The sequence below is a fragment of the Strix aluco genome, chromosome 8 (assembly GCF_031877795.1).
Source record: "Strix aluco isolate bStrAlu1 chromosome 8, bStrAlu1.hap1, whole genome shotgun sequence".
In the NCBI taxonomy this organism is placed as follows: Eukaryota; Metazoa; Chordata; class Aves; order Strigiformes; family Strigidae; genus Strix; species Strix aluco.
Genome location: NC_133938.1, coordinates 28,157,406 through 28,180,939, shown reverse-complemented (window position 1 = coordinate 28,180,939; position 23,534 = coordinate 28,157,406). Strand labels below are relative to the sequence as shown.

General features: G+C 44.5%; 1 protein-coding gene across 3 annotated transcripts in view; it reads right to left on the bottom strand.

The window, feature by feature from the left end:
* The window catches only part of NOTCH2 (notch receptor 2), an 87,202-nt gene extending 65,265 nt beyond the window's left edge, over positions 1-21,937 (bottom strand). For all 3 annotated transcript variants that reach the window (XR_012624173.1, XM_074832825.1, XM_074832826.1), the window contains exons 1-4: positions 21,778-21,937; positions 11,724-11,805; positions 1,600-1,859; positions 573-908 (exon numbers count right to left, since the gene is read on the bottom strand). Coding sequence is in view for 2 of the 3 variants with exons in the window: in XM_074832825.1 (XP_074688926.1) it covers positions 573-908; positions 1,600-1,859; positions 11,724-11,805; positions 21,778-21,859 (760 nt within the window). In the remaining variant the exon portion in view is untranslated. The remainder of the gene's footprint in view (positions 1-572; positions 909-1,599; positions 1,860-11,723; positions 11,806-21,777) is intronic.
* Between the last annotated feature and the right edge of the window lie 1,597 nt (positions 21,938-23,534).

Below are 23,534 nucleotides of genomic sequence, written 5' to 3'. Positions count from 1 at the left end.
CAGAAAACAAGGAAGCATAATTTATCTGGAGGTATTATGGGACAAAGAGGGTGTGGTGAGTTGGAAATGATATCTCGTAAAATTTGGAGGAGCTGAAGGAGAAAAGGGAAGGGAATAAGAACTAGCATGTTTTAAGAATAAAGACTGAGAAGAAAAAAGATAAATGTTCATCTTCATTCGAGCATTGAAGTTAACTGTGGTCTTTACTGACACAAACCCATGTATCTGTAGGCATTTATGTTCATGGAATTTGGCATTCCAAATGGGCATTAGGAGATGTCGCCCTAATCTCCTTGAATCTACCTTGTAATCCTTGTTTGATTCTCTGCCTCTAACTGGGATCCAAAGAAATTGGTTCTAACCTTCTTCCCTTTTCTTCCTTTCCACATTATGAAATCCTGACACTCAGAAATTAACATCCTAGCAGAGCTTCCTGCCTTGCTGAGATTTCTCCCTTCAATCTTACATTACAAGAGTACCACACAAACTCCAAGAAAAGTTGTCAGAAGAACACCGACACGAATGCAGCAACAAGACTACAAAACCAAGCACTTTGAAGAAGCATCATTTACCTGGCAGACAGTTGCACTCAAAGGCAAAGTCACTTGTTTGATGACAAGTTCCTCCATTCATACAGGGTGATGGGGAACACGGCACATATATGCTCTCACAGCGATGCCCTGTATAGCCTGGCTTGCACTGGCATCGATATGAACCGGGCAAATTGACACAGGTCCCACCATGGTGACAAAGGCCTGGTGTGGCACATTCATTCACATCTATCTCACACTTCTGGCCAGTGTAGCCAGACAGACAGATGCAGGAGAACTTATTTCCAGATACAGTACATGTACTTCCATTGGCACAAGGCTGAGATGTGCAGGCATCAATCCACTGGCAATCCTTTCCTGTAGAATCAAGACAGAGCACTCCGTTAATAGAAAGTTATTTCTTTGGAAAATAGTATTTCCTTCATGCTACCTCAAAATGATTGGTGTACTAAATCTTAAAAATTACAGGAAAATTTATGTCTGCATTTTACAATATTATATTTGAAATGAAAAATAAATTTGTGGTTACGGTACAAAGTCATTTTATTTACAGGGTAGCAGCAAGATACAAAATGCCATGATTTATAAAAACAACCCATGACACCTGCATTCATACTATACACTGACAGTCACTCTTCTTCTACGTCCCCTTCAAGAATGAAAGGAGGGAGTTTCCATGCTTCCCCGCATGCACCCAATTACAGATTTCCCATAAGATAGATTTTGCTGGCGAAGTTTACTTCACTTTTTCTAGAAGGTACAGTCTGAAGTCAAAGCATAACAGCCACTCCAGAGCAGCTTCTGCACTCAGTTTTCCCACGTGGACAACCCCACAAGATCTAAATGTCTTTCTGCTTACGTGTAAAGGGTAGGGAGTTTGATTCCCTACCCCCCTTTGCTTTTTTTGGTCATGAAGTCATTCAGACTTCTTCTCATTTCCTGTGCTGGAGCTAGTAAATTTGAGAGTGTATTATGACTGCCCCAGAACATTCCAGGATGAAGTAATTCACAAAGGAGGGAGTCTGGAGGTACAAACATAGAACCCCACCTGTGTAACCTGGAGGACAGACACACTCGTAGGTTTCCTGGCTGTGGGGATGACAAGTTCCTCCGTTCAGGCAGGGCTGGGACACGTAGCAGAGGTGCGATTCAGAGTATTGACAATCCTCTCCTGTGAAGCCTGGAGCACATTTGCAGGTAGCCTTTCCTATCAGAGACGTAGTTTCACAAGTCCCCCCATTCTTACAGGTATTGCTTTCGCAGGGGTTTCTGTACTGACAGTAGTCTCCAAGAAAGCCTTCTCGACACCTGCAACAGAGAAGAAGTTACTTGCAGCACATTCACCCGAAGCCTTGCTGTCCTGGGAAGCTACCAGGAATGAAGCCCCACAACCACCAAAAATCTTGCAGTTTGCCATAATTAACAGTAACACCAACAGACCTAAATGCTAACGTCATAGATGTAATAGGGTCCTCCTCTGGGATTGTCCCAAATGAGACCACTGAAAACTTAAGTTCAAATTGTGAAATCGCTCATTACAAAATAAATAAATAAATACTGCATACAGAGTTACACCAAATACAAAAACTTATTCTTGCTCTTCCCTTCAAAACTTCAGTAAAAGCCTAAGTGTTAAAGAACTGCTAACAACTAATTCCTTGCACCTACTCCCATTCTAATAAGCATCCTTTTTCAGAAGGAAATCGAGCAGTTTCAGTAATAGATATTAACACCACCAGGTATTAGTCATCTTCCAAAATATTTATAAACCTTGTACAAATGCAGTGTCTGAGGGCCTGAAGATCTGTAGCAGATCTTTCTCCACAGCACTCCCATGGGACAGGAATATACTGTTATCCTCATGTTGATAAGTGCATCTGGGACTGTGACATGCTGAAGTCTGCACTCAGCTAGCAACACAAGCACTGAAGTCAGGTCTCCCACGCCCCTGGCTAGCACCCTAACGGCAAGGTCATTGTTCCTCTGTCTCCCACAGAAAAACGAGTACACACACACAATCTACAACTAGGGTAATATTTTATACAAAGATCTGTGATTGCAGAATAATTGCAGTTATTTCTCTCTAACCTAAACTTATGTCAATACAGTCTGACTACACTTGTCAGCTGTAATCCATCTTTTAACTGGCCTTTGTACTACAAATTTTCCATTTAACTTCCAGCGATATAGGACCCAGGCAAGCAAGCCTGCAAACCCCACCTTCGTGGGGAGTATATGCTGGATAAAAATTACACCTAACACACAGAACAGGACTATCCACTTGCAGTTTTTTCTAAGCGCACAGCTGCATGCTTTAATTGGTAAGTAACCCATGATACACACAGCCTGAGAGAATATGTATTTCACTACAAAAAATTCAGAGATGAACATCAGATACTCTTTGTTCCAGAACAGAATAGGTGCAATTATTAAATCAATGAATTACTCAAATCCAAAGGGAGAAGATTCCAAGTGCAAGAAATACACAAAGTCTCTAGTTAGCTCCCAGACAAGAACCTAACAGTAAAGAGATTGCCTTTTCCTTAGGCACTTAAAAGTGTATGGCGGATTGAAAAACACACCACACACAAAGTGGATAGGCCTTAAAATTCAGTTTAAAATTAAAGAACGGTCACGAAGCTGTAATACTACGGGGATTTGCCTTTGTTCCTATGCTATTCAACACTTCTATCAACAAATAACAATGAAAAACATCCAACGCAGGTCAAACATGCAGGTAAGAGAGAAGACAAGCTCCTGATAGAGTGTAGTAACACAAGCTGCTTAACAAGGCGGTCAGCACAGAAAGCGCCCTTTAGCACTGAAATCATACATCTAGAAACAAAACCTATACAGCATCCTCCCCAAAACAGAAGGCTGATCTGGGAGAGACAGACTTGCTCTGGGGGTTCCTAAGTGTCAGCTGAACATGAATTCCTAGAGTGACAGTCTGGCCAGGAATACTTTAGATATACAAACAGCAAATATCAAGTAGGAGTAAATGAGATTATGCTACACCCAATACTTGCATGGCACAACCATTACCAGACCATTACATCAGTTCTGGTGTCTGCTCTTTAAGAAGGAAGAGATGAAATGAGTTCAAAGAAGCCAACAGTAATGATTAATAGAGAACTCTTGACACAATGAAAAGCTCAGGTGGCTCAGTCTATTTATCAAAGGGAACAGGGAAAGAGACAGTTAATCAAAAGCTCCAAGTATCCACAAAGAAACTCAGATTTAACAATAATTCCCAGTCTAGAAGGTACAGGGATAACAGAACTGATTAGTTCAAAGTTCTAGCTAGATAAATTCAAATTAGAAATAGGAGTTTCTTTATCTTCAGACACAGACTTACATACAGTCTCTCAGTAGTGGAGAGAAACAACTGGAACAACGCATTTAAGGCTGCAGTGGAATTTCTCCATCACTCATGCTTGTTTAAAAGAACACCAGGATTGGCTGTTTTAGAAAGAGTATGCACGCTAGTTCAAACACAGCTATTCAGAGAGGTTATTATCCAAGTTACGCAAGGGGTCATTACTAGATGACCACAACTGTTTTTTCTCATGTTAAAATTTATTAACTAGCCTTAGCCATACGTCTAAAGTAAGAAAGTCATATAATAGATGTGCATAATCATAATTTACCATTCCCCACACCCAAATTAGGCTTCTTTCACCATACCTTAATACTTTCAACTTTGCACCCAAGAACAGACATGAAAAGATTTTTTGCAGGGCAAGGCAGGATAATAAAGTTACAGAAATCAAATCCTGAGACAATACCATTTGCAGAATTATCCTCTGCCTCTTGTGCCATCCTCAGTATAACAGCTGAAGGCCGTTGGTCAGTGTGAGCTGCTGCTACATCACACAAGAGGCAATCTTCAGGTATTCTGGGCCTAAACCACGGCAGTTCTATAGGCTTCCTTTAACATCCCAGATCCCTCCTTGATATGCGTTAGAAATCAGTCCAAACGCCAGCGGGCTACAGCACGGCTTTGTAGGAGCTCGATCACATAGAAATCTGGCACCCAGCAAAGACAGCTGTGCCAGAAGCTGGAGGACTGCTTGACTCCCACGGCATTCAAGCCTGCACATGGTGCTCTGGCTAGCTCTGCTCAGAGACCGTCTGGATAACTACACTTAAATCATGTTTCTGGACATCTATATGCAGCTGATGAATTTGTAAAGTCAAATTCAGCTTCAGTCCCAGAAGTCTTATAAGATTTTGTTATAGGGATTTCTCCTGGTTTTACCACCACCAGTGATGGGGGGCTTTGGGTAGCTGTCTTCAGTGTCAGCAATACACCAAGCTCCTCAGAGTAACAGCAGCAGGCACAGGCCATACGCTTGCAGTTCCCTTTATCATAAAAGAAAGAGCAACAAACCAGAACTTCACCAAACCTCACCCAGGGTATCTCATCAAGCAAACAAGAGGTGCTCCAACACCACCCACCCCTCACAAAATAAACCAAAACACACCTAAAAGGTAAGTAAAGGCTGTAAAATTAACTAGAAAGTCTAGAGGAACATCTCATGTTTTGTCTGCAAGCAAATAAACCACCAAAACCCACCTCTCTCCCACTCACCCAACACTCAGGGATACTGGAAAGTGCATTTAACTGTGCCCCTAGGTAACAGGGAGGAAGGAGCCTAAACACTGATTAAGAGTATTGCTGGTATGATTTAAAAGGAAAGCTGAGACCTGTGCTCTAAGACGACCCTCAACCATCACCCACAAATGGCCCAGCATTTTGTACACAAACATTCTGGTACAAAGTTGAAGAGCGCTCCAAGACCAGGCTTGTTCTAGTATCTTCTGAGGCTAATCAGAAAAACATGGGGGAGCACTCCAGCAGGGAACAGCAAAAGCTCTTTTAACTTTAGCTCTTTATATCTGGAAGGACAAAAACCTTACAGAATATGCCAAAGGGAACGTGCCTGCCTGTGGAAAGATGGTAGGTCAGGTACACACAGCCCTTGTACCCACCATTTTGTTCTCCTCCTGGAGAAGCCCTTGGTCACACACTTATGCAATTCTCCCCCCTCCAGCAATTCACTGCAATCCTTTTTGAATGTTAAAGAACAAAAAACCTACAGTCCAGATTTTCAACCATGTCTCCTGTCATCAACATTTCTAGGCACAAATACTAGTAATTTAGTTCTAAATGTTGGTGTAGACAAAACTGCAAATATTTGCCCCTGATTCATGTTGGGCACCACATTGTTTCTCTAAAAATAGAGGCAAACACTGAAAAAGCGGGGTCTAAGTCCAGACTTCTCTAAAGTATATGATTATCCTCAACAGCAACTCCAGCTTCCCACCACCCTGGCTCTGCTCTCATCTCAACCTACTCTTTCAAGCTCTCTTTAGGAGAGAAAAGTGGAAAAAAAAAAAAAGAGCCACTTGTCTACAGAGCAGCTTAAAATTGTAGCAGCTTGTGTCAGCTCCAAATGACATGCTCAGAACAGGAAACCAAATCTTTTCCAAATAAAAGCCACTGTTTCTCCTCAGTTTTCCATCTAACACTCAGAAACAGAAACAGGAAGATGAAGTTTGTTCTGGCACTTTCTGGAAGCACATGAGGTCTCTTAACCTACTTCAACAGGAATTTAATCTTTTAAGAACAAATTTCACATACAACTTAATTCAAATCATGATTTCTGAAAGCTAGAGAGTTTGAAATGGGAAAATGTCCTGTGGGCTGCATCAGCTATGCAGCTGCTTCTAATTAAAGCTTCTCCTTTACTCTCTCTGGGCTACTTTCCAGCACAAATACTTTAGTCAGAGCTCAGCCCTTTTTTTTTTTCCTTCTCCTTTTCAGCTCCAGCCTGCATTTGCCTTAGCTCAGGCTCTCATGGAGCTAAACAAGAGACGTAAAAACAAAATGAAGGTATTTATCCAAATTTGAAGTATCCACAAATCCACAGAGCTGCATTCACTCTAACAACCTAACTCTACAAAGTGAAAGTATAAGACTCACAAAAGCTGCATTTCTGGCCCTTCTGCCACAAAACTACATTGAAGTTACCTCCCAATACTTAGTTCCTCTTGCTTTCAAAAGACTTCTGGAAAATATGTCTGGCCTGTTGGAAAAGCCTCATCTGCTGTGCTATATTTTCTTGGGCACATTCACAGGACAGTCTCTTCAAATGCACCTTATAGACTGTTTTAACCAGTCTTCCAGATGTTTGATTTTCATGGGAGTTTCCTATTCAGGCCCAGTGATATCATCTGGAGATGCACAGAAGGAAGCAGATGGTTTTAATTTAAATCGCAAAGGGAAGAATTTCCTAGTAGTCTTGCTTTTCTCCCCCCCCCCCCCCGTTCACTTTGATTGGAAGATGCTTCAACAGGGGGGGGGGGGGGGGGCGGGGGGAAATGCAGTTTGATGACTAACATGAGAAGGGTCTCAGCTATTCTGCTACAGATTTTAACCAGGCTTCTCTCTGGCTCCCGGGTTCTGACTCCCACACCTACACCTTCTCTCAGGAGGGAGAACAGGATTCTCTGGTTAGCTTTACAAACGCTCCTTCCCATGTCTCAAGGCTCCCATTTATGCGTCATACTTTGAATGCAGACTATGGGATGGGACGGCCTCTCTGCTGTGTGTTTAAAGCAGTATACAGCTATTGTTTCTAGTCCACAGAAAGTGCTTCCACAGCGTACCGCTCCCCAGTATACCAAGGAGTAACAGCAACTGAAGTCTGAATAGGCAAGGTTTTGTTCAGCTTTTTCTGACCATCAGAGCTCTGAACAGCTTTTGGTCTGCACAGGTAAATCACAATAGAGAATTCTGATTGAGTGACTCGTATCACCACTGTTCCCAGAGTTGAAGCTAAAAGTGCATGTACTGTCCCCTTTTTCCTCTGCCCTGGTCTCCAGGGTCTCCTTTAACTTCTGAAAGGAGACAGAAGGAAACAGGAAAGGGCAACCCATTCTCAGAAAGGAACAACTTTTCAACTTTTGCCTTTATCCTCTTCTGGAAAAACTTTCAGACCTCATCCTGCTACAGGGTCTCCTATGGATATTCCCCATTCACTGGTCTAGGAGTGATTAGTCTCTTGAGATAGATCCTGAGAAGATATCTGCTGCAGGCTTGGAAGCAGTTCTGCAGTCTAGGATCTTGCCTTCAGCCCCAGAAGTCCTCTAAAATCCAAGTTAAAATTCATTTATAAAGATCCAGCTGAAAAGAAAGGTAGGTCAAAAACCTTGCAAGGGGTTTGGAGTTACGGGGGGTTAGATTTGGGATAGAAGCCCCTTACAGCCATGCTGTTGCTGCTTTCGAGTTCAGCATGCTTTGAGGTCCTCCTGTTGCCATCCTGCAGCTATGAGGTAAAAACTGTATCATGCAATGTAGAAGTATGCACAAACTTCTGCACCAGGTGAGAAAAACACTGCTCACTGGAGAGGCACAGAAGCACAGAAAGCTGCACAGATCCTGACAGCTTTGGGCATGAAAGGATGTGTTGAAAGAGACTGTCCTTTTGGCATCAGCCAACTTCAGCAGTCTCCCCTTTCGACTAAGCACAGCCAACAAGCTATGGTTGCCACTATACTATTTTTTTTTCCATCAGGACCCAACAAAAGACAATAGAGTTAAAGCGGTACTTTGGTTCAAACAGAGGTATCAATATCCCTTCTAGGCACACAATGTGCAACAGTCCTAAGGTCAAAAAATCGAATCTTAAACACCTACAACGCATGAGAAGTAGCAAAGCCCAGCTTCCTCCCTAAACCTTGGAGCACCCCTACCCCAACTCCCTTCCTTCTCACTTCTGCTTCTCTCCCTGGCACAGCCTTGCTTCTGCTCCCTGTCACTGGGGCACAGGGGAGGGAAGTTGGGAGAGGCCACAGCTGCCAAATGTGGGGAAACCAGTCAAGACACTCTCCACTTCAGGGCCCTGCCCCACTCCAAGCACAGAGAGACAGCCCAGTCCTGCATCCGCCTGCAGCAGAGCAGACTCGTGCTCAGAAATCAGCGGGCAGTGTTGCCAGAATCTCCGCTCTGCTTGTCCTTGAAACAGCTCCTTGCACCCACACCTCTCAGTCTGCCTGCAACTGCAGAAATCCTGCAAGTTAGCAGTACTATCCCCCAGACTCTTCCTACTACTACTACTTTCCCAGTTATCCAGCAGCAGGGAGATGAGAAGGGCCTTTCCTGTGATGTTCACAATTAGCATTAAGCAACAAGCAACTGTTATCTTGCTTCTCTGCTGGATATGAGAGTATACGAGAAGGCTCCTTCATGCTTAACACCTCAATATGCAAAAGGCTGCCTGGAGATGCTTTGCGGGGTGGGGTGGGGGGGAACAAGCCACAACAACTACAAAAAAAAAAATCCACCACAGTGCAACGCAAAGCCAAACCCCAAACTGAAACTGCCTTTTGTCAAAGTGGGACCCAGGAAGCTTGGAAGGACAGGTTCCCTTTGTACTGTTACTGCAGATACAGCCATATTCCTTGGAATAAGGTCTGCGTCCTCACCACGCTAGTCACTGAATGGGTGTAGAAAGATCTCTCAAACAAAAATTCTGACCTTGGAAGACGCAAACACAGGAATGTGTAATTTTCCAAATATAAAATCAAGGTCAAAGAAGGTCAGTAATTCTATCAAACAGTGCCACAAAATGACAGCCATGGGCCAGCAGCGTCACCAAGGGAACGGAGCTACTTAAGGGGCACTCGCAAGAGCAATCTGATAAAGATCCAACTCTGATTTCCTTACAAGGGTCACAATCGCTGTTCCTGTAACAGAAGCCAGATGCACCAGAATAAAGGTTTCTTAGCAGAAAACTAGCTTTCTCTTTTAATGGAGTAGACACTACAGGATTTTTTGACAAAGTGTTTCAGCATTAAGCTGTCACTTGCTGCTTTGCCAAATACCTAGACTACATGTTTAACATAAGCACTGATAAGCAACTCATGTCTATTCATCACATATGATAATCTCTGATGCAGGTTCTCCTTCAGCTGTTCGCTTGTTTCTTACAGACAGCAAGATTAACTAGATGGACTGACCACACGCTAGAACAAACAACTTGGCCGAGAGGAGGTACAGGAAGAAGAAGAGAGCCTATTATAAGAACTTATTGCCCAGCAGAGGAAGTACTGCCGAAAACTTGAAAAAAGTGGAAGGGGTGGAGATTTAGCTAATCAGAGAGTGATCCTGCAGAGCTAGAAGCCAAGCCACTTGCTTTAGTAATAAGTTCAGTTTCCTGAACAAAACATTTCTACTCTTACAGCCATCAAAAATTCAGAAAGTCATTTAGGTTACTACACAAGATAGAAAGTTCCCCTATTCAGAGTTCCTCATAGTGCAGGAAAGAAAAAAGTTAAAACCAAAACAGGATGCTAAGAATCAGCCTGCTTAAGGTAGAATCTCCACAGTTGAGGGTTTTTTTCCTACTTTTCCCCTCCTTTCTGCAAAACAGAGTTCTTGAGCCAGAACTAGAAAAAAGATACATACAGGCCTCTATTAGCCTTTCCATTACTCTGGCACCTGCAAAGGGACTGAACTGTTACTTGAAGGAGGGGTTGGCTTAAGACCTGCAAGAAAACTTCGCACAAAAAGGAAGAGGACAATATTAGAATTATAAATAACTCCGGGTGCTAAAAAAATATGAGTGGTCAAAGCTGCCACTGTGATAAGGGAAATGTGTCAAGATTTAGACTGCATTAAAAATACTGAAGTTAATCAGATGAACCAACTAAATTTTTTTTTTTTTTTCAGTCTAAGACATGGTCAAGAGGATCATGCAAGTTGGAGAAAACATCCCTAGGAAGGTACAAGCGGCACTGACATCAACACCAGTCTTGTTTATTACCTTCATCACGACTCATGTACTTTGGCTCCAGACTACCATGCTTAATTACGCATCAGAAAGACCTACTAAACGTCACACAATTTCTTGTTGCAGTCTTAAAATACAGGTGAAAAGCAGGAAAAGTTCCAGCTTTCTTTTCAGAAGGGTAGCTCATTTCTGTTGACAGCAATATAAAGCCATGGAAAGGAAAACACTAATAGTTAAAAATTTGAAAAAAACAACAGGGAATAACAAGTTACATGTTTGCCTTTCTACGGCCTTTCTGCACACCAGGTATTGATTCGAAACTGAGAAGAACCTCAAATTAGATAATGATTTCCCCTTTGTGTGTCACAGGTGCAATCTATGTGTATCGAGTTTTATGTACCACATCAACAGAAAGAACTAAAGGTTGTGGCTAGGGAAGATGGATGTGTAGAAAAGGGTGAGGAGCAGAGCTGTGTGTTAGCCAACCTAAAACAACAAGACAAAATTCACTAATATTTGAAGAATGTTAGCATTAAGAGGGATTTAGCATGCTAGAAAATGGCACAACTTGCACTGATGAAGTAAGCAAGGTTTAGAAAATAATCCATTTACTGCAGACATAGTAAATTAACCCTGCCAAACAAGGAGGATTTCTCTTTTTGCAAAATATCACTTAATTTTAAAAAAAATCTAAATACTGCAGTTTGAAAGGTGAACTGCATTTAAATAGATGTGATATTCTCCAGACACCACACACTCCGCAAAAGCTCCTACTGATCAGCTTTCCACGCAGCAGCAAAGTGAAGGCACCATTGAAGACGGGTGTCAACACTTACCAAAAGCAATTACATGATAAAGACAAACGTGGGGGTGTGTTTGGGGTTTTTTGTTAGTTTGTTTTTGCAACTCCCACATGTTACTTGCTCTCCAGCATGTGGAAGGGAACTGGCACACTTCAGAGTGCAGAGCAGTTCTGAAAAACCTCATAAAAATATTCAAATTGGGGCTGAAACTCTATAAAGTAAGGCAAGCTATAAGATGGAGAGCAAGTTCCAACTTAACTTGCGGGTCTGGAAGCAAGGTAAAGAGTTTACCTCTACGATCACGTTGGCCTCGCTTCCTAACCTAATGTAATGAAATCAAACTGACAAGATCCAAACCCAAAAATCTGAACAAGAATTCCACATTTGTTATGTTACAAAAAGCTAACACATAAGAACTAACACATTATCAACAAACACCAACTGTGCTAAAACTGTTACACTGAACGTACCCCATAAGAAAATCTTAACTATTCACATTTCCTTTCTGGCTAGGAACCCGAATGAAAGAAGATTGGTAATTAAACTGATTAGAAATTAAACCAACTTACTTGCAATATCCTGTACCATTTTGATATGGAATGCACTTTCCCTCATTAACACATGGCTTGGAATCATCCATACACTGCAAAGCTGAAAGAAAAGAAAACGACAGTCAAATCAGTAGCCATACATGTTAAGTCAAAGCTTCATTAGCATACTTAGGGGAATGAAAAATCTTACAGTAAAAAATTTTATGACTGGAACAAAAACAAAGACACTATCACATATTTTAATTTAATCTCTGGCAGCGTCAAGAGCCAAACTGAAAGAAGAATCAGATACAGATTTGTTCATCAGGCAACTAAATGTTTCCAGAATTTCTTTTAGGTAGATTTTCAAAGCAAAGCATGCAGTAATTTCAGCAAGCTACAAAGACATTCATGTCAGCACTTGCATATTTTGGGTTGCCACCAACTACTACTTGCTGATCAAAATTCTGGACTGAAATTCTCTGAAATTAGAGGCAACTAGTCCTAAACCTTCTTTCAGATTATTTTGTCTCAAATTCTTTCCTTCTTTTCTACTATCTCTAGAGACACTTGGCACTGAAATAGGTGCATCTGTCCCTCATAAGCTCACCTGCGGTATGTTTCTAGCAATTCAAAATTTGCCACAACATCATTACTGTTCTGGCACTCTGATTTCAGTCAGGATTGTGTTTGGGAGTAAGTGAAAACATCAGCGATGTTAAAGACTTTCAGGAGAGGATTTGGTATTTCTGAGGAGGAGATACTCTGTAGCTCAAACTTGACATTTTCAGCAGTATGTTTTTAAAAAAGCATTAGGTATAATACAGTTTAGGGCTGGTCAATTTTTATCCAAGTCTACTGGAAGCTCTAGCGAGGCCTGTTCTGATGGAAGCAACACATCAGCTCCAGCTCTGGCAAGTGCTTGTCTCTTCACCGGGACCTGAAGCAGCACACTGTGGCTATTTCTGAAGTGACCAGAAGGGTGAGAACTATGGAAGCCCTGCAGGAGCAGAGGGCACTCTAGAACCACAAAAATTTAGCCAGTCCACCTAGACCACAGCCTGCCACTTGAATAGCACCAAAGTAGTGGATAAAGCTCTCGGAACCAGAAGATCTGGGACCTATCCTAAACTTACCCACATACCGAGAAGTCACAAGCTCTTCCCAGCCTCCAGTTCTGTCTCCTGGCCCCCAAAACACACACACTTCCATGCCTTTAGGTACCCTATTTCAACAACTTTATTGCATTAGGGAAAGCATTTAACCAATCTTAGTTGAAGGCACCTAGAGGCACCAATAACATCCAACCACCGAAACTGCCCGCTTGTGTATCAGCTGCTGTAGAGCAGATTGCCTTTTTTTTTTTTTATTATTTTAAGGATGGTTTTCCTTTCCTCAAGGGGTATTACATTTTCAATCAAATTCATCAAGGGGCATCAGGGAAAACTGTTCCAAACCACCAAAGTTTATATGTTGGTGACTAAGGAATGGGGCTCAGAAACAGAAGAGTTAAAGCACCGGTCCCATTAAGACCTCCCTGCAACCAGCACAAATTCAGTCCAGCAATTAGACAACTTGGAACAGACTCCAGTTACTGCTATCTGGGGTTTGAAGTGTTATTTCTCAATAACCCTGGAGCACGTAAACAGGTCACATGCACTATGAGGTAGTATAGGAGCATTTCACACTTGCAATCCCTATAGAGAATACAGTTAAATTAAACTCAGTTGCCCAGGAAAATTATCAATATTTCCCACAACACAAGTATGCCTGTTTCTGTTAACTCGATTTCTGAAAAAGGGGCACTTGGATGGCGCTGCTTCTGCAGAGCTCTCAGGAAATGAGGAAAATTCCACTCTGAGCCCCTTTCAGATAACCCCTGAGGTCAGGGTTACTAAGCGACAGAAATATTAACACGGATTTTGCACGGCATTCCCCCCCACTGTGGTCAAAACCACTTACACTGATTTGCACCTGTCTGAATTTTTATCCCATTTAACAGCAACATTCACAAGGCTTCAACTCCAAACTTCATCTGCTTCTGTCTAACACTACAGCAGCTTGTTTTCACAGCAAAGATTAGCTCCAGTTTGCATAGTTCAGCTACACTGTGTTCAAGAGAAACTGCAAAAGGACCTGGAATGATTCGGACTTCTCTTACCACCTATGCTACTCCAGGGAAATGGAGAAGGTTAAAACAAGCCTTACCACATTTCAGAGGACCGGGAGGGGAAGCAGACTAGGTATTCTCATCTCACTACCTTGAATTTTCATTCTTTTCACACCAATCGAGCCAGTGAAGCAAATACTCATAGGATTATTTCTTTTGTGCCCATGCTTTCAAACACAATTTTGTAATCTCTTCAAGTACCCGCGTCCCCAGTGAGAACTGAGCAGCCAGTTGATTTTGTAACGCACATAGTAAAAGCTTAACTAGCACTTGGCCAAAAACACCTCCCAGCACAACTGCACAGAGGGGAACAAGAGGGTGACAGCTTTTGGGGTCACGGTAAGGATCCAAATCAGTGATTCCTGTTCAGCTTGCTAGGCCAAATACAGACACAGCAGAGACACTTTAGCAAAGTAATGATTAATTTTCTCCTGGTTTTTGACAAATTATTCCTGCCTTGAACTGCTGTTTAGCAGGTCATTAAACTACTACTAGTCCTTAGAATTCTTTAACAGAGACACATAGCAAACAGGGCAATGCAGGCAGCTAAATATATATTTTGTATATAGTAAATTAGAAGTGAAAGAAGTTAAGAAAACAAAAGGAAAAAGACTCTTTTGTACTTTTTCAGCTTAAGACTAAAATAGGCTGAATAGAAATACATTGAAATGCAACTAAAGCCGAAGTGAATGTAAATGTAACCATATTCTATATTAAAATGAGTATTAAAAAGTAACATGACCACTTCTCTTTAAAAAAAGAAATCACAGGGGACATTGAAGACTACAGTTCTCACAGTAAAATTAGCATTTCTGTGCACAAAGCACTGTCTTCCTGTATTTCACGATATCTTTAACAATTTCACAATGCATGCAAAACCAAGGCATTTCAACATGACTTACTTCAAAAGCTACTTTTCTGCTACTCTACCATGTGGTGCTCAAGACTTAATAGCATCAGAAACTTTACCTTCTACCTCAGCCAGCATAAAAAGTGTGTTTTGCTACATCCATTATGTTAACTGGAAATACTTTGGTGTGTACAGCATGAGAGAAGACAGCCTTCTCTTGAAAAGATAAAGCCCCTTTTCTAGAAGCCATACATAGATAGTATCAGCATGCTGTCAAGGCTTTGAGCCTAACAGACTGCTTTTGACAGTTTTCTTCCTTGTTTAAAAAACCAGCAATGGCGAATTATTTGGTGGCTTTCTGCACTTGCTCTAGCTTGCCAAAACCACTAGGACTGTCAGAAGCTGGCTTAGCCCAGACCAAGCACAAGCGGTGATGTTTCAAGTCCTCGCACTCCCGTGCAGTGGAGGGCTCGCACCGGTATGCCAGCAGGTCTTCAAGGGGAAATCCCACTGCTTCTTAATGTATTGAACTGCCCTGTAACTTTTATCAGTCCTTTTGGGCATATTATGGGAATATTGGGAAGACATCCCACAACTACCAAAAGACTGGCTTCTTATGAAGTGGGCAGGCCACCACTTTGTGAAAGTACCACCCAATTTCTAGCACGCATCGTAGCCAGGTTTGAAAGACTTCTCAGATGCAGGCTCTAAGTACATGCGAGATGAACGTTATTAGCTATACTACACAGCCTAGAGTCCATACAAACTCTTGCACATGCCTGCATTTAGACAAATTCTAACCTGACATTTAACTAGCCTACCGGGACTATTTTCCAAGGCCAGAGGGAAAAAACAGGTAGCCACTGCTGTAAAATGAGCACAAGCAGAAAGCGTTACTCACAGAAACACTATAGGAAGTACTATGATTCTCAACATCCAAATTCAAAGCTCACACTTAACTGGAATACAGTTCCACCCAGGTTTAATCTTTTTGGCTAGAGAGACTGTTAAAGCAAATCTAGGAAGAAAAGGAAAGTTCTGTTTCTGCCTCATTGTTCTTTAGGATGCCAAGAGGATCTGGAAGTTGTGATTTGTTTTCTATATCTGCCCACTATAAATTCAGATACTTTCTAGGCCATCAAATTAAACGAAATACTGAAGGATTAAGATCAGAAGCTGTAAGAGTCAGAGTTCAGCTTTTAAGAGAGAAGACTGCTATGGGGAAACAGAGCCATAACCAGGGAAAATCTGAAAGGGCTTTATTGTAAATACTAGAAGGAAAGTAATGCCAATGAAGTCCTCACCCACAAGTTCAGAAAAAGTCAAACAGAAATAAAAATGCAAAATACCAAAACAATTAATGCTGTGAGGAAGAAACGTTACAAAGCTGGTTTCCTGTAGCTTTGTGGTTGATTATCCTGCATCTAAGAAGGTGCAGGCTCTGACCAAAGGTTTTACTGCAAGTAAGGGGAGAGTGACATTCTGACAGAGAACACAGCTGAGCTGCTGGTACAGCCTCCTCCTTGGGAGGACACTATATGGGTCTCTCTCTCCTCTTTCTGTCCATAAATTTTCCATTAAGTTCAGAGAAACTCAGTATCTTTTAGGAACCTAGATCTCTGTCATATTTGGTTGAAACTTGTCCATAGGTTCAAAAGCTCTCTTGGGGGAAAGAGTGGAAAACAACTTGAACATAGAAGAAAAGTCAGGCTAAAAAAACACTAAAGACTAGAATGAAAACTAAAGGACAAAATAGGTTTCAATAACCTTTATGTAGTCAGTGGATTTTCTGTCCCGATTGACATTCATGAGAAATAGTCTGTCATTTCAACCGTGTTACTCATTTTATATGAGGAAAAAGAAGGAAAAAGGATTCAAAGCCCTCAAAGAGCAGCAACACAGGGTACAGAGGGAATCCTTATGCAAGCTCAGGCTGCTTGCCAGTGGTGGATCAGCTCGGAAGAGGACAATAGTCAGCATGGTCAGAAACACCAGCTACCCTACAAATCAAGGGGTCTCCAACTCCAAGGGAGCAAAAAACAGCTTCTGATTCCCTTCAGGAAAAACAAAGTGTGAAAATAGAAGCTAAGAGAAAATGCTGAAACATGAAGTGCAATTCTGGAGGAAGATGGGTAGGTCCTCCATGTGCAGAAAGGGACAAAATCCTTCCACAGTAGAACCTCAACCACACAAACAGCTGCTTTGAAACAGCTGGTAAGGAATAAGAAGCACTGCACATATGGAGAGGATACCCAAAGATAACCAAATTTTGGAGGAAAACCACAAAGGAGTGATAACTAATTATGCATTCACTAACCTCAATAGATTACAGTTCCAGTGAGATTATATACGAGGGAAAAACCCACTAGTAAATAAGTGCTAGCATTTTCTTTTTTTTTTTTTTTTAGGAATAGATTGCACATATGATGGGGGTGGAAGCAAACTAGTAAAAATCCTTACTGTGAAAAAACAATAAAGCCTTATATTCAGCTCATATTTAGAAAACGTTAACATTTGGGGAATTTAAACAAGCCAACCAGTTTGCACTTCACAGACAGAGGGTAGTAGTTAAGGACAAAGCTTGTCTACAAGACATAGAAATAGTCTGTAAAGTAAAAATGCTTTAATCAGATTAGTAAGACATCTCCACTGTTTTTACACACAAAAGCCTAAATCAATTGGATAATGCAAGATTCATCAACTGAGAAGCTAAGCAGAGCTCAGAGGAGTGTGAAGGCACTCAGCCAACATCCTGTACCTTTTGGGAGAGAAAACCCCGATATCTAAACTTGTTTCCTTCACTAACTTCTCTAGACAAGTGTAAAAAAAAAAAAAAAAATTTAAAAAATTAAGTGGATTTCAGAAGAACAAGACTGAGAAGAAAAAAAAAAATTGCTTTAGAAGTTCATCAGATTTGTTTGGGGTTTTTTTTAATTTGAGAGCGTTAACAGCAAATCTGACTCCATTAAGCTCTCAGACACACAAAACTGCATGCCCTGCCATTATCTGTTTCAAATTTCTCCCCCAAACACCTAGGAATCGGCAAAAACTACTAATTGGCCCTCCTAAGAACAGAGCTGGGAACCATTGAGCAAATTCACAGGTAGAGTTGAAGCCTTTCTGTCTTCAGGGTCTTGGGCCTAGGAAGCTGCACTGTTATTTCTATCAGATGCAGCTATAGTTCATGCAACACTTTCTGTTGAAAAACTACCAATAAAAGCTCAAGTTATAATACATATTGAATTCAGGATGAACCTGTAATACAGCTTGAACGTCTGTCTGTCTCACCATATTCTTCACTTCCTTACACAGCTACTGTTCCCTGCCTTCCCTTATCTTCAGTTTTTCAAACAAAGCTAAAATGCCTAAAATCCAGAACTGCAACATAAAGTATTTAGTTAAAAAAAAAAAAAAGTTTTCAACAAAAAAATGTAGGGAGGGCAATTAAAGAGCTGAAGAGGTATTGGTGTTTCCATGGCAATCTGGCAGATGGGAGCCATGCTCGGGTCTTCTCCAAAGTCTTCCGTCATTCTCCAGCACTAAATCTTTATTAATTTGAACATTAAGCATGTTTGCCCGTGCAGAAATGCTAGCCCACTACTTGCGCTGAGCAGCGCTTCCGCAGCCGTCCAGGGTGATGTCAGAGAAACGAGATGAAGACTTGCTGCACGGAACAAACAGCAGACGCCCTGTGCCATTTTGAGATACAAAGCTCTTTTTTCATCCTCGGAGTGGTCTAAAAAAAGGACATGTGCCCTAGGAACAGACTATTTTCTAAACAGAACGAACTATTATTTCTGAAGCTCTCAGATGACCGCGTTTAGAACGATATAAGCACTGTTTCTTCTAGATGGGCACTGACAGCCCTTGACTTCTGTTGGCAAGATGATTTCAGAGTAAATTCACAGAAACTAAGAATATAACCACAAAAGGACTTTTTAACGCAGATTCTTAGGGAAGCTCCTTTTTTCCCCCAACATGGATGACATTTCCCTAGTGTCCCACAGGAGGGGTGAGAATTAATAATCACTGTATCATTCCTCCACTTAACAGTCATTAGCCAAGAGCACAGACTTAAAGGAAACAACGTTACATCTGGAGTTACAAATTGTTACCGTTTGGTTTTGCCCTTAAGTAAGATTCCCAAGTTCAGAAGAAACAGGCTGCCGAAGTCCTGCTGCCGCTTTTTCACCTTCTCCTCGTGCCGAGCTCAAACCCCAGCCGCTGGTGCCCTCTCACAGCACAGATCTCTCATTTTCAAAAATGGTAAGCCAAACAGGACGAGAGTACATTGAAGAGAATTACCGACTCATTGCAACAGCAGCAAGACACTTTAAAAAAAAGAGAGGCAGGGAAGTGACTGTGGAAGCTGACAAAAACCCAACCCACCCACTATAAGAGATTCTGATGCCAAATGCCACCAGAGGCGTGAGCCCTCTTTTCCCAAGGATTCAAGTCCTGAGAACGTCAGCAAGAGTATCTTCACGTATTTCTAATCTGACTAAGTGATGCCCTGCAGGAAGTGATGCGAGTGAGCCAGATTCTCATCACGCTCCCTTTTGAAAGTCTAAATCAGCATCTTTGATAAGAACAAATTTGATAGACAGTAACACCTTCAAACGATCAAGTCAAACTTGCTTTTCTGTAAGCAAATACCTATCAAGCAGACCGGCATTGTCAGTGTTATCTGAAGTCCTCAAAAATTTCACTGTTGGAATATTAAAGATCTCAAACTGCAGTCCACATCAACGCACTACTTTTGTGCTGCTCCAGACTAAAAATGCATTGCAACCTGCTAGACATACAGGCTGACAGTCAACAGCAACATGGTGAAACTGGGCTTAGCAAAACCCAAGTATTAATAAAGACAGTGGGTAATTAGGGCGGGCTTTACTAGTGCGGATTCCGGTTTCACCCATTGCCGTCTGATCAGAAGAGGAGCAAATCGTTCACGGCAATTATCAGGAGAGAATCCTCACCAAAAGCGCAGGTGTTGCTGCCCCACCCCAGCTTACTGCAACTTCAACTGCAGCCTTTTGCAAAACTAAACAACGGCTCAACTGGAAAAGCAAGTTGCTACACCATTGGGCTTGCACGATGAGGCAGAGTTGAGTAGTCCAAACCATAGCACTTAGTGCATCCAGGAGCCTCCTATTTATTGACCAAGAGAGCTGACATCAGATACCTGCCCTCTCTTGCACAAGAGCATCAAGACAGTTGAATATGCACCTGAAAATACCCTTTCAGTGACTTCATCTTTCCCTTTCCCATTAATTCAAGCCACAGCTCCCACTCCCAAGAACCAGATGCAGGTCAGTATCTCCTGAACAAGAGTAATTTTCAGTCTAGATTTGTCATCTCTGACAACTAGCCTTTGTTTAGCACTAGGAAGAGATTTCAACCACGACGCCTAAAACTTCTGCAGCATGGGAGAACCTCAACCAGCCTGGTAGGTATTCATATCCAGTCAAGCGACACAAGCCATACCACAGCTACTTCTCCTCTCAGCCCCTGTCAGAGAAGGAATCGGTAGGGCTAGCAAGAAGCTGGTAAGTTGCCAGTATGAAGGGACAGTTTAACTAAGTGGACATGACATTTAGTCTTTGCAAAAAGAGTATTTTGCTGTCTTACTGGACTGCATAAGCCATTGCCAGAAGTAACAGTCCTACTACACACCACACCTCTACCCTACCAAGAAAATGTATTTCTGAATTCGTAAGACACCTACCCTTGAAAGATCCTTTATTTTTCCAGTCCCTTTTGAGCAAATCTGGCCCAAACACATTTATGAAATAGGCTTTTTTTGACTCCAACCATCTTCTTGCAACATATTTGTAAAACTATGTCAGCCAGAATTCAGAGGGGCAAAAAAAACCCAAATCCAACAACATCTCTCCCAGGAGACAAATAACGACCATTTCAAAGTCAAAACAGAGAGATTGATTAACATGACTACTCTGTATCCAAGACAGCAGCAGCAGTCAAAATTCTGCAGATGCCAGCTTCCATTCCCAACCATACCGAAGAACACAATTGCTGAAATTATCAGTGTCTCACTTGGTTACGCACTAAACAACTTCCACTACCACTTTCTCCCATGGCTGCACTCTTCACAAGCCATCTGAAGAGCTACTCATTCTCTCAGGAGCAAAAAAGAAGAACGAATGAGAAGTCACCTAAGTAATCAATGACTGCTGCTCCTTGATAGCTTTAACGTGCTACAAGGCTGCACGTTACTCTGGGAGAGGCATGAAACCCATCACACCCCAACAGTTACGGCTGTGGATCACATTCTCCAGCCCGGCTGTAAAACATATTGCAAACGCCAACATGTAACAGGGAACCGTGATGGAAAGCAGCAGTTTCCTCAGATGTGCACCCATGGCTTCATCACGGCGGAACTGATGAACAGCTCAAGGAGGAGGATACATAGAAATTCTTTCTGGATGTGTAGGTATTTCCTCAACAAAGAGGCCAGAAGGAACGCGATGCATAGGTATTTCAAGCGACAGAGAGCAGTAAACCATTTTCTCCCGTGTTTTGAAATCAAAAAACCTCAAGCACTCGAGCCGTTCTTGCAACTGTACCTCTATCAGTGCCGTGCACTGCCAGCAGTGGACGCCTGCCATTTCGGTTTTCCGTTACGTGTAAGCCCCCACGGGAGGGAGAGCAGCCCCCCACGGGCGGGACCCGCACCCCCCCCGGAGGGACCCGCACCCCCGCCGCGGGGCGGCCCGGCCCGGTTCGGCTCGCAGGTGAGCCCGGCCGGGGCGGGGGTGGGGGCCACTCCACACAAAGAGGCGGTGGCCCCCGCGGGGCCGCCCCCCACGCGATGACACCCCACGCGCCACCGCTGCGCCCCCGCCGCCCCCCCACCGGACCCGGGTCCCCTTCCCCGGCCCGCCCGAGGGAGGAAGGTGACACCGACGGCGGCCCGGCCGCGCTTGAAGCGGCGCCGGTCGAGGGGCCGGTCCTCCCCCGCGACGCCGGGCCGGGCAAGCGGCGGCTCCGGGCAGCCCCTCAGCCTCCCGCGCACCGCCCCCGCCCCGCAGCCCCCCACCCCCGGCACTCACCGGCCGCGGGCTCGGCGCGGCTGAGCACGGCCAGCACCAGGCCGAGAAGGGCGGCGAGCGCTGGCCCCGCTCCGCGGGCCATGGCCACGGCCGCTCCCGCCGCCACGGGCACGGCGCGACGCGAAGCGACGCGGAGGGATCTACCCGGCCGCTGATGGCGCCTGCGGCCGCCCCGCGCGGAGGGACACGGGCGAGACGCGCCGCCCCCGCTTCCTCCGCCGCGCCGCCCGCCACGCCCCGCCACGCCCCGCCCGCCGCCAGGGGGCGCCCGCCCGGGGCCGGCGGGGCGGGCCGGGCCGGGCCGTGGGGCCGGGGAGCAGCGCGGCGGGGCTGGGCGGCGGGGGGATGGAGGGCAAGGGCCGCGGCACACGTTGTCGTGCCCCGTGGGGCGGCGGGAGCGGCGGCGGGTGCCCACGGGGGAACGCAGCGGGCGCTGCACCGGCCGTGCTGCCTTCGCTGAGAGGGACGGGGCGGGCGGGTGCCGGGCAGGGGTGATGGCGCGTCGCCCGAGGGCAGGCACCGTCGGGAAGGGAAACCCCAACCCAGCAGGAGGTTGGCCCCGGTGGGAACGGGACCCTCCGGAGCGGGTGTACGAGCTCAGCGCCCCACGGCCCAGCCCCACGGCCCAGCCCCACGGCTGCTCGTGCTGCGAAAAGCCCAGGAGAAGAGCCGGGTTCCCACGGAAGAGGTCCTGGGAGGGCAGCAGCTGAATTCGACCTCAAGATCCCTCCCAGTCCTCAGCCATCATTTAAAGTGTTAAAAATCCTTCTGCCCTGGCTCCAGCTCCCCGCGGACTGAGAGCCCTTTGTGTGCGGTGCTGACACGACAGACTGGCCCGTGAAGGCCGGATTGTGCCGGGCTCAGGAGAGAGAATGAATAAACCTCACTGTTTTCCCCCTGTAATTCACCAGATCCCGGAGCTCCTCCCAGCATGGAGCTGGATGGCCAGTGCCCTACCACCATGACGATTTTTCCAGGTATGCCGATGCAGCCGGGGTGATGAATCCCGCACAGTGGCCAGAGCTTCCCATCGCCTCTCTGACGGCCACTGGCAAGCAGACGATGATGCCTCGCAGCCACGATGGCCGTCCTGCAGCACTGCTCCTGGCACACCTCCCTCCTGCAGCTCCTTGCCTGCTGAGGTGGAGGCTGGACCCCCGGCATGCCCAAAACTTCCCACAAATAAAATTATAGGTGGCAGCAACCAATGCTTAAGTTAAAACAATCACGAAACTGAGCAGGGAGCTGAGGAGGGACAGGAAGGAATGTGGCTGGAACAAGGAGGTCTTGAGGATGTGCTCCCCAATGCAGCTAATTCAGGAGGAATTCTAGTGTTTCACCAAAAGCTGCCATTTCCAGCTCCCCTCGGTGCTGAGCCTGACTTATTATCCCTGACCTTGAAGAGACTGGTCCTCCGCTGTCTGTGTTTCACTTGAGCTGAGCACAAGCCACTGACCCCCAGCACTGGGATGGCATCGGCCACCGCCCCGGCCAGCTCCACCTGACAAATGAGGCTCGTCAGGGGAACCCAGCCTGCATGAGGGAAGGCTTCACTTCTCTCCCACAGGACTGGGGAACCTGCTGATTGCTCCCACCTCTGCACTCTGATCCTGCTCTCGTGGGTGCACGTGGGCTCAGCTGCCCACGGGGGAGAGCATTCCACAGCAGCTCTGTTGGACAGAGGAAAGGGATGAGAGCAGCCACCAGCGTGTCCTTTATGTGGTAGAGGCTGGGAGGGGCTGGACCTGGACAGACAG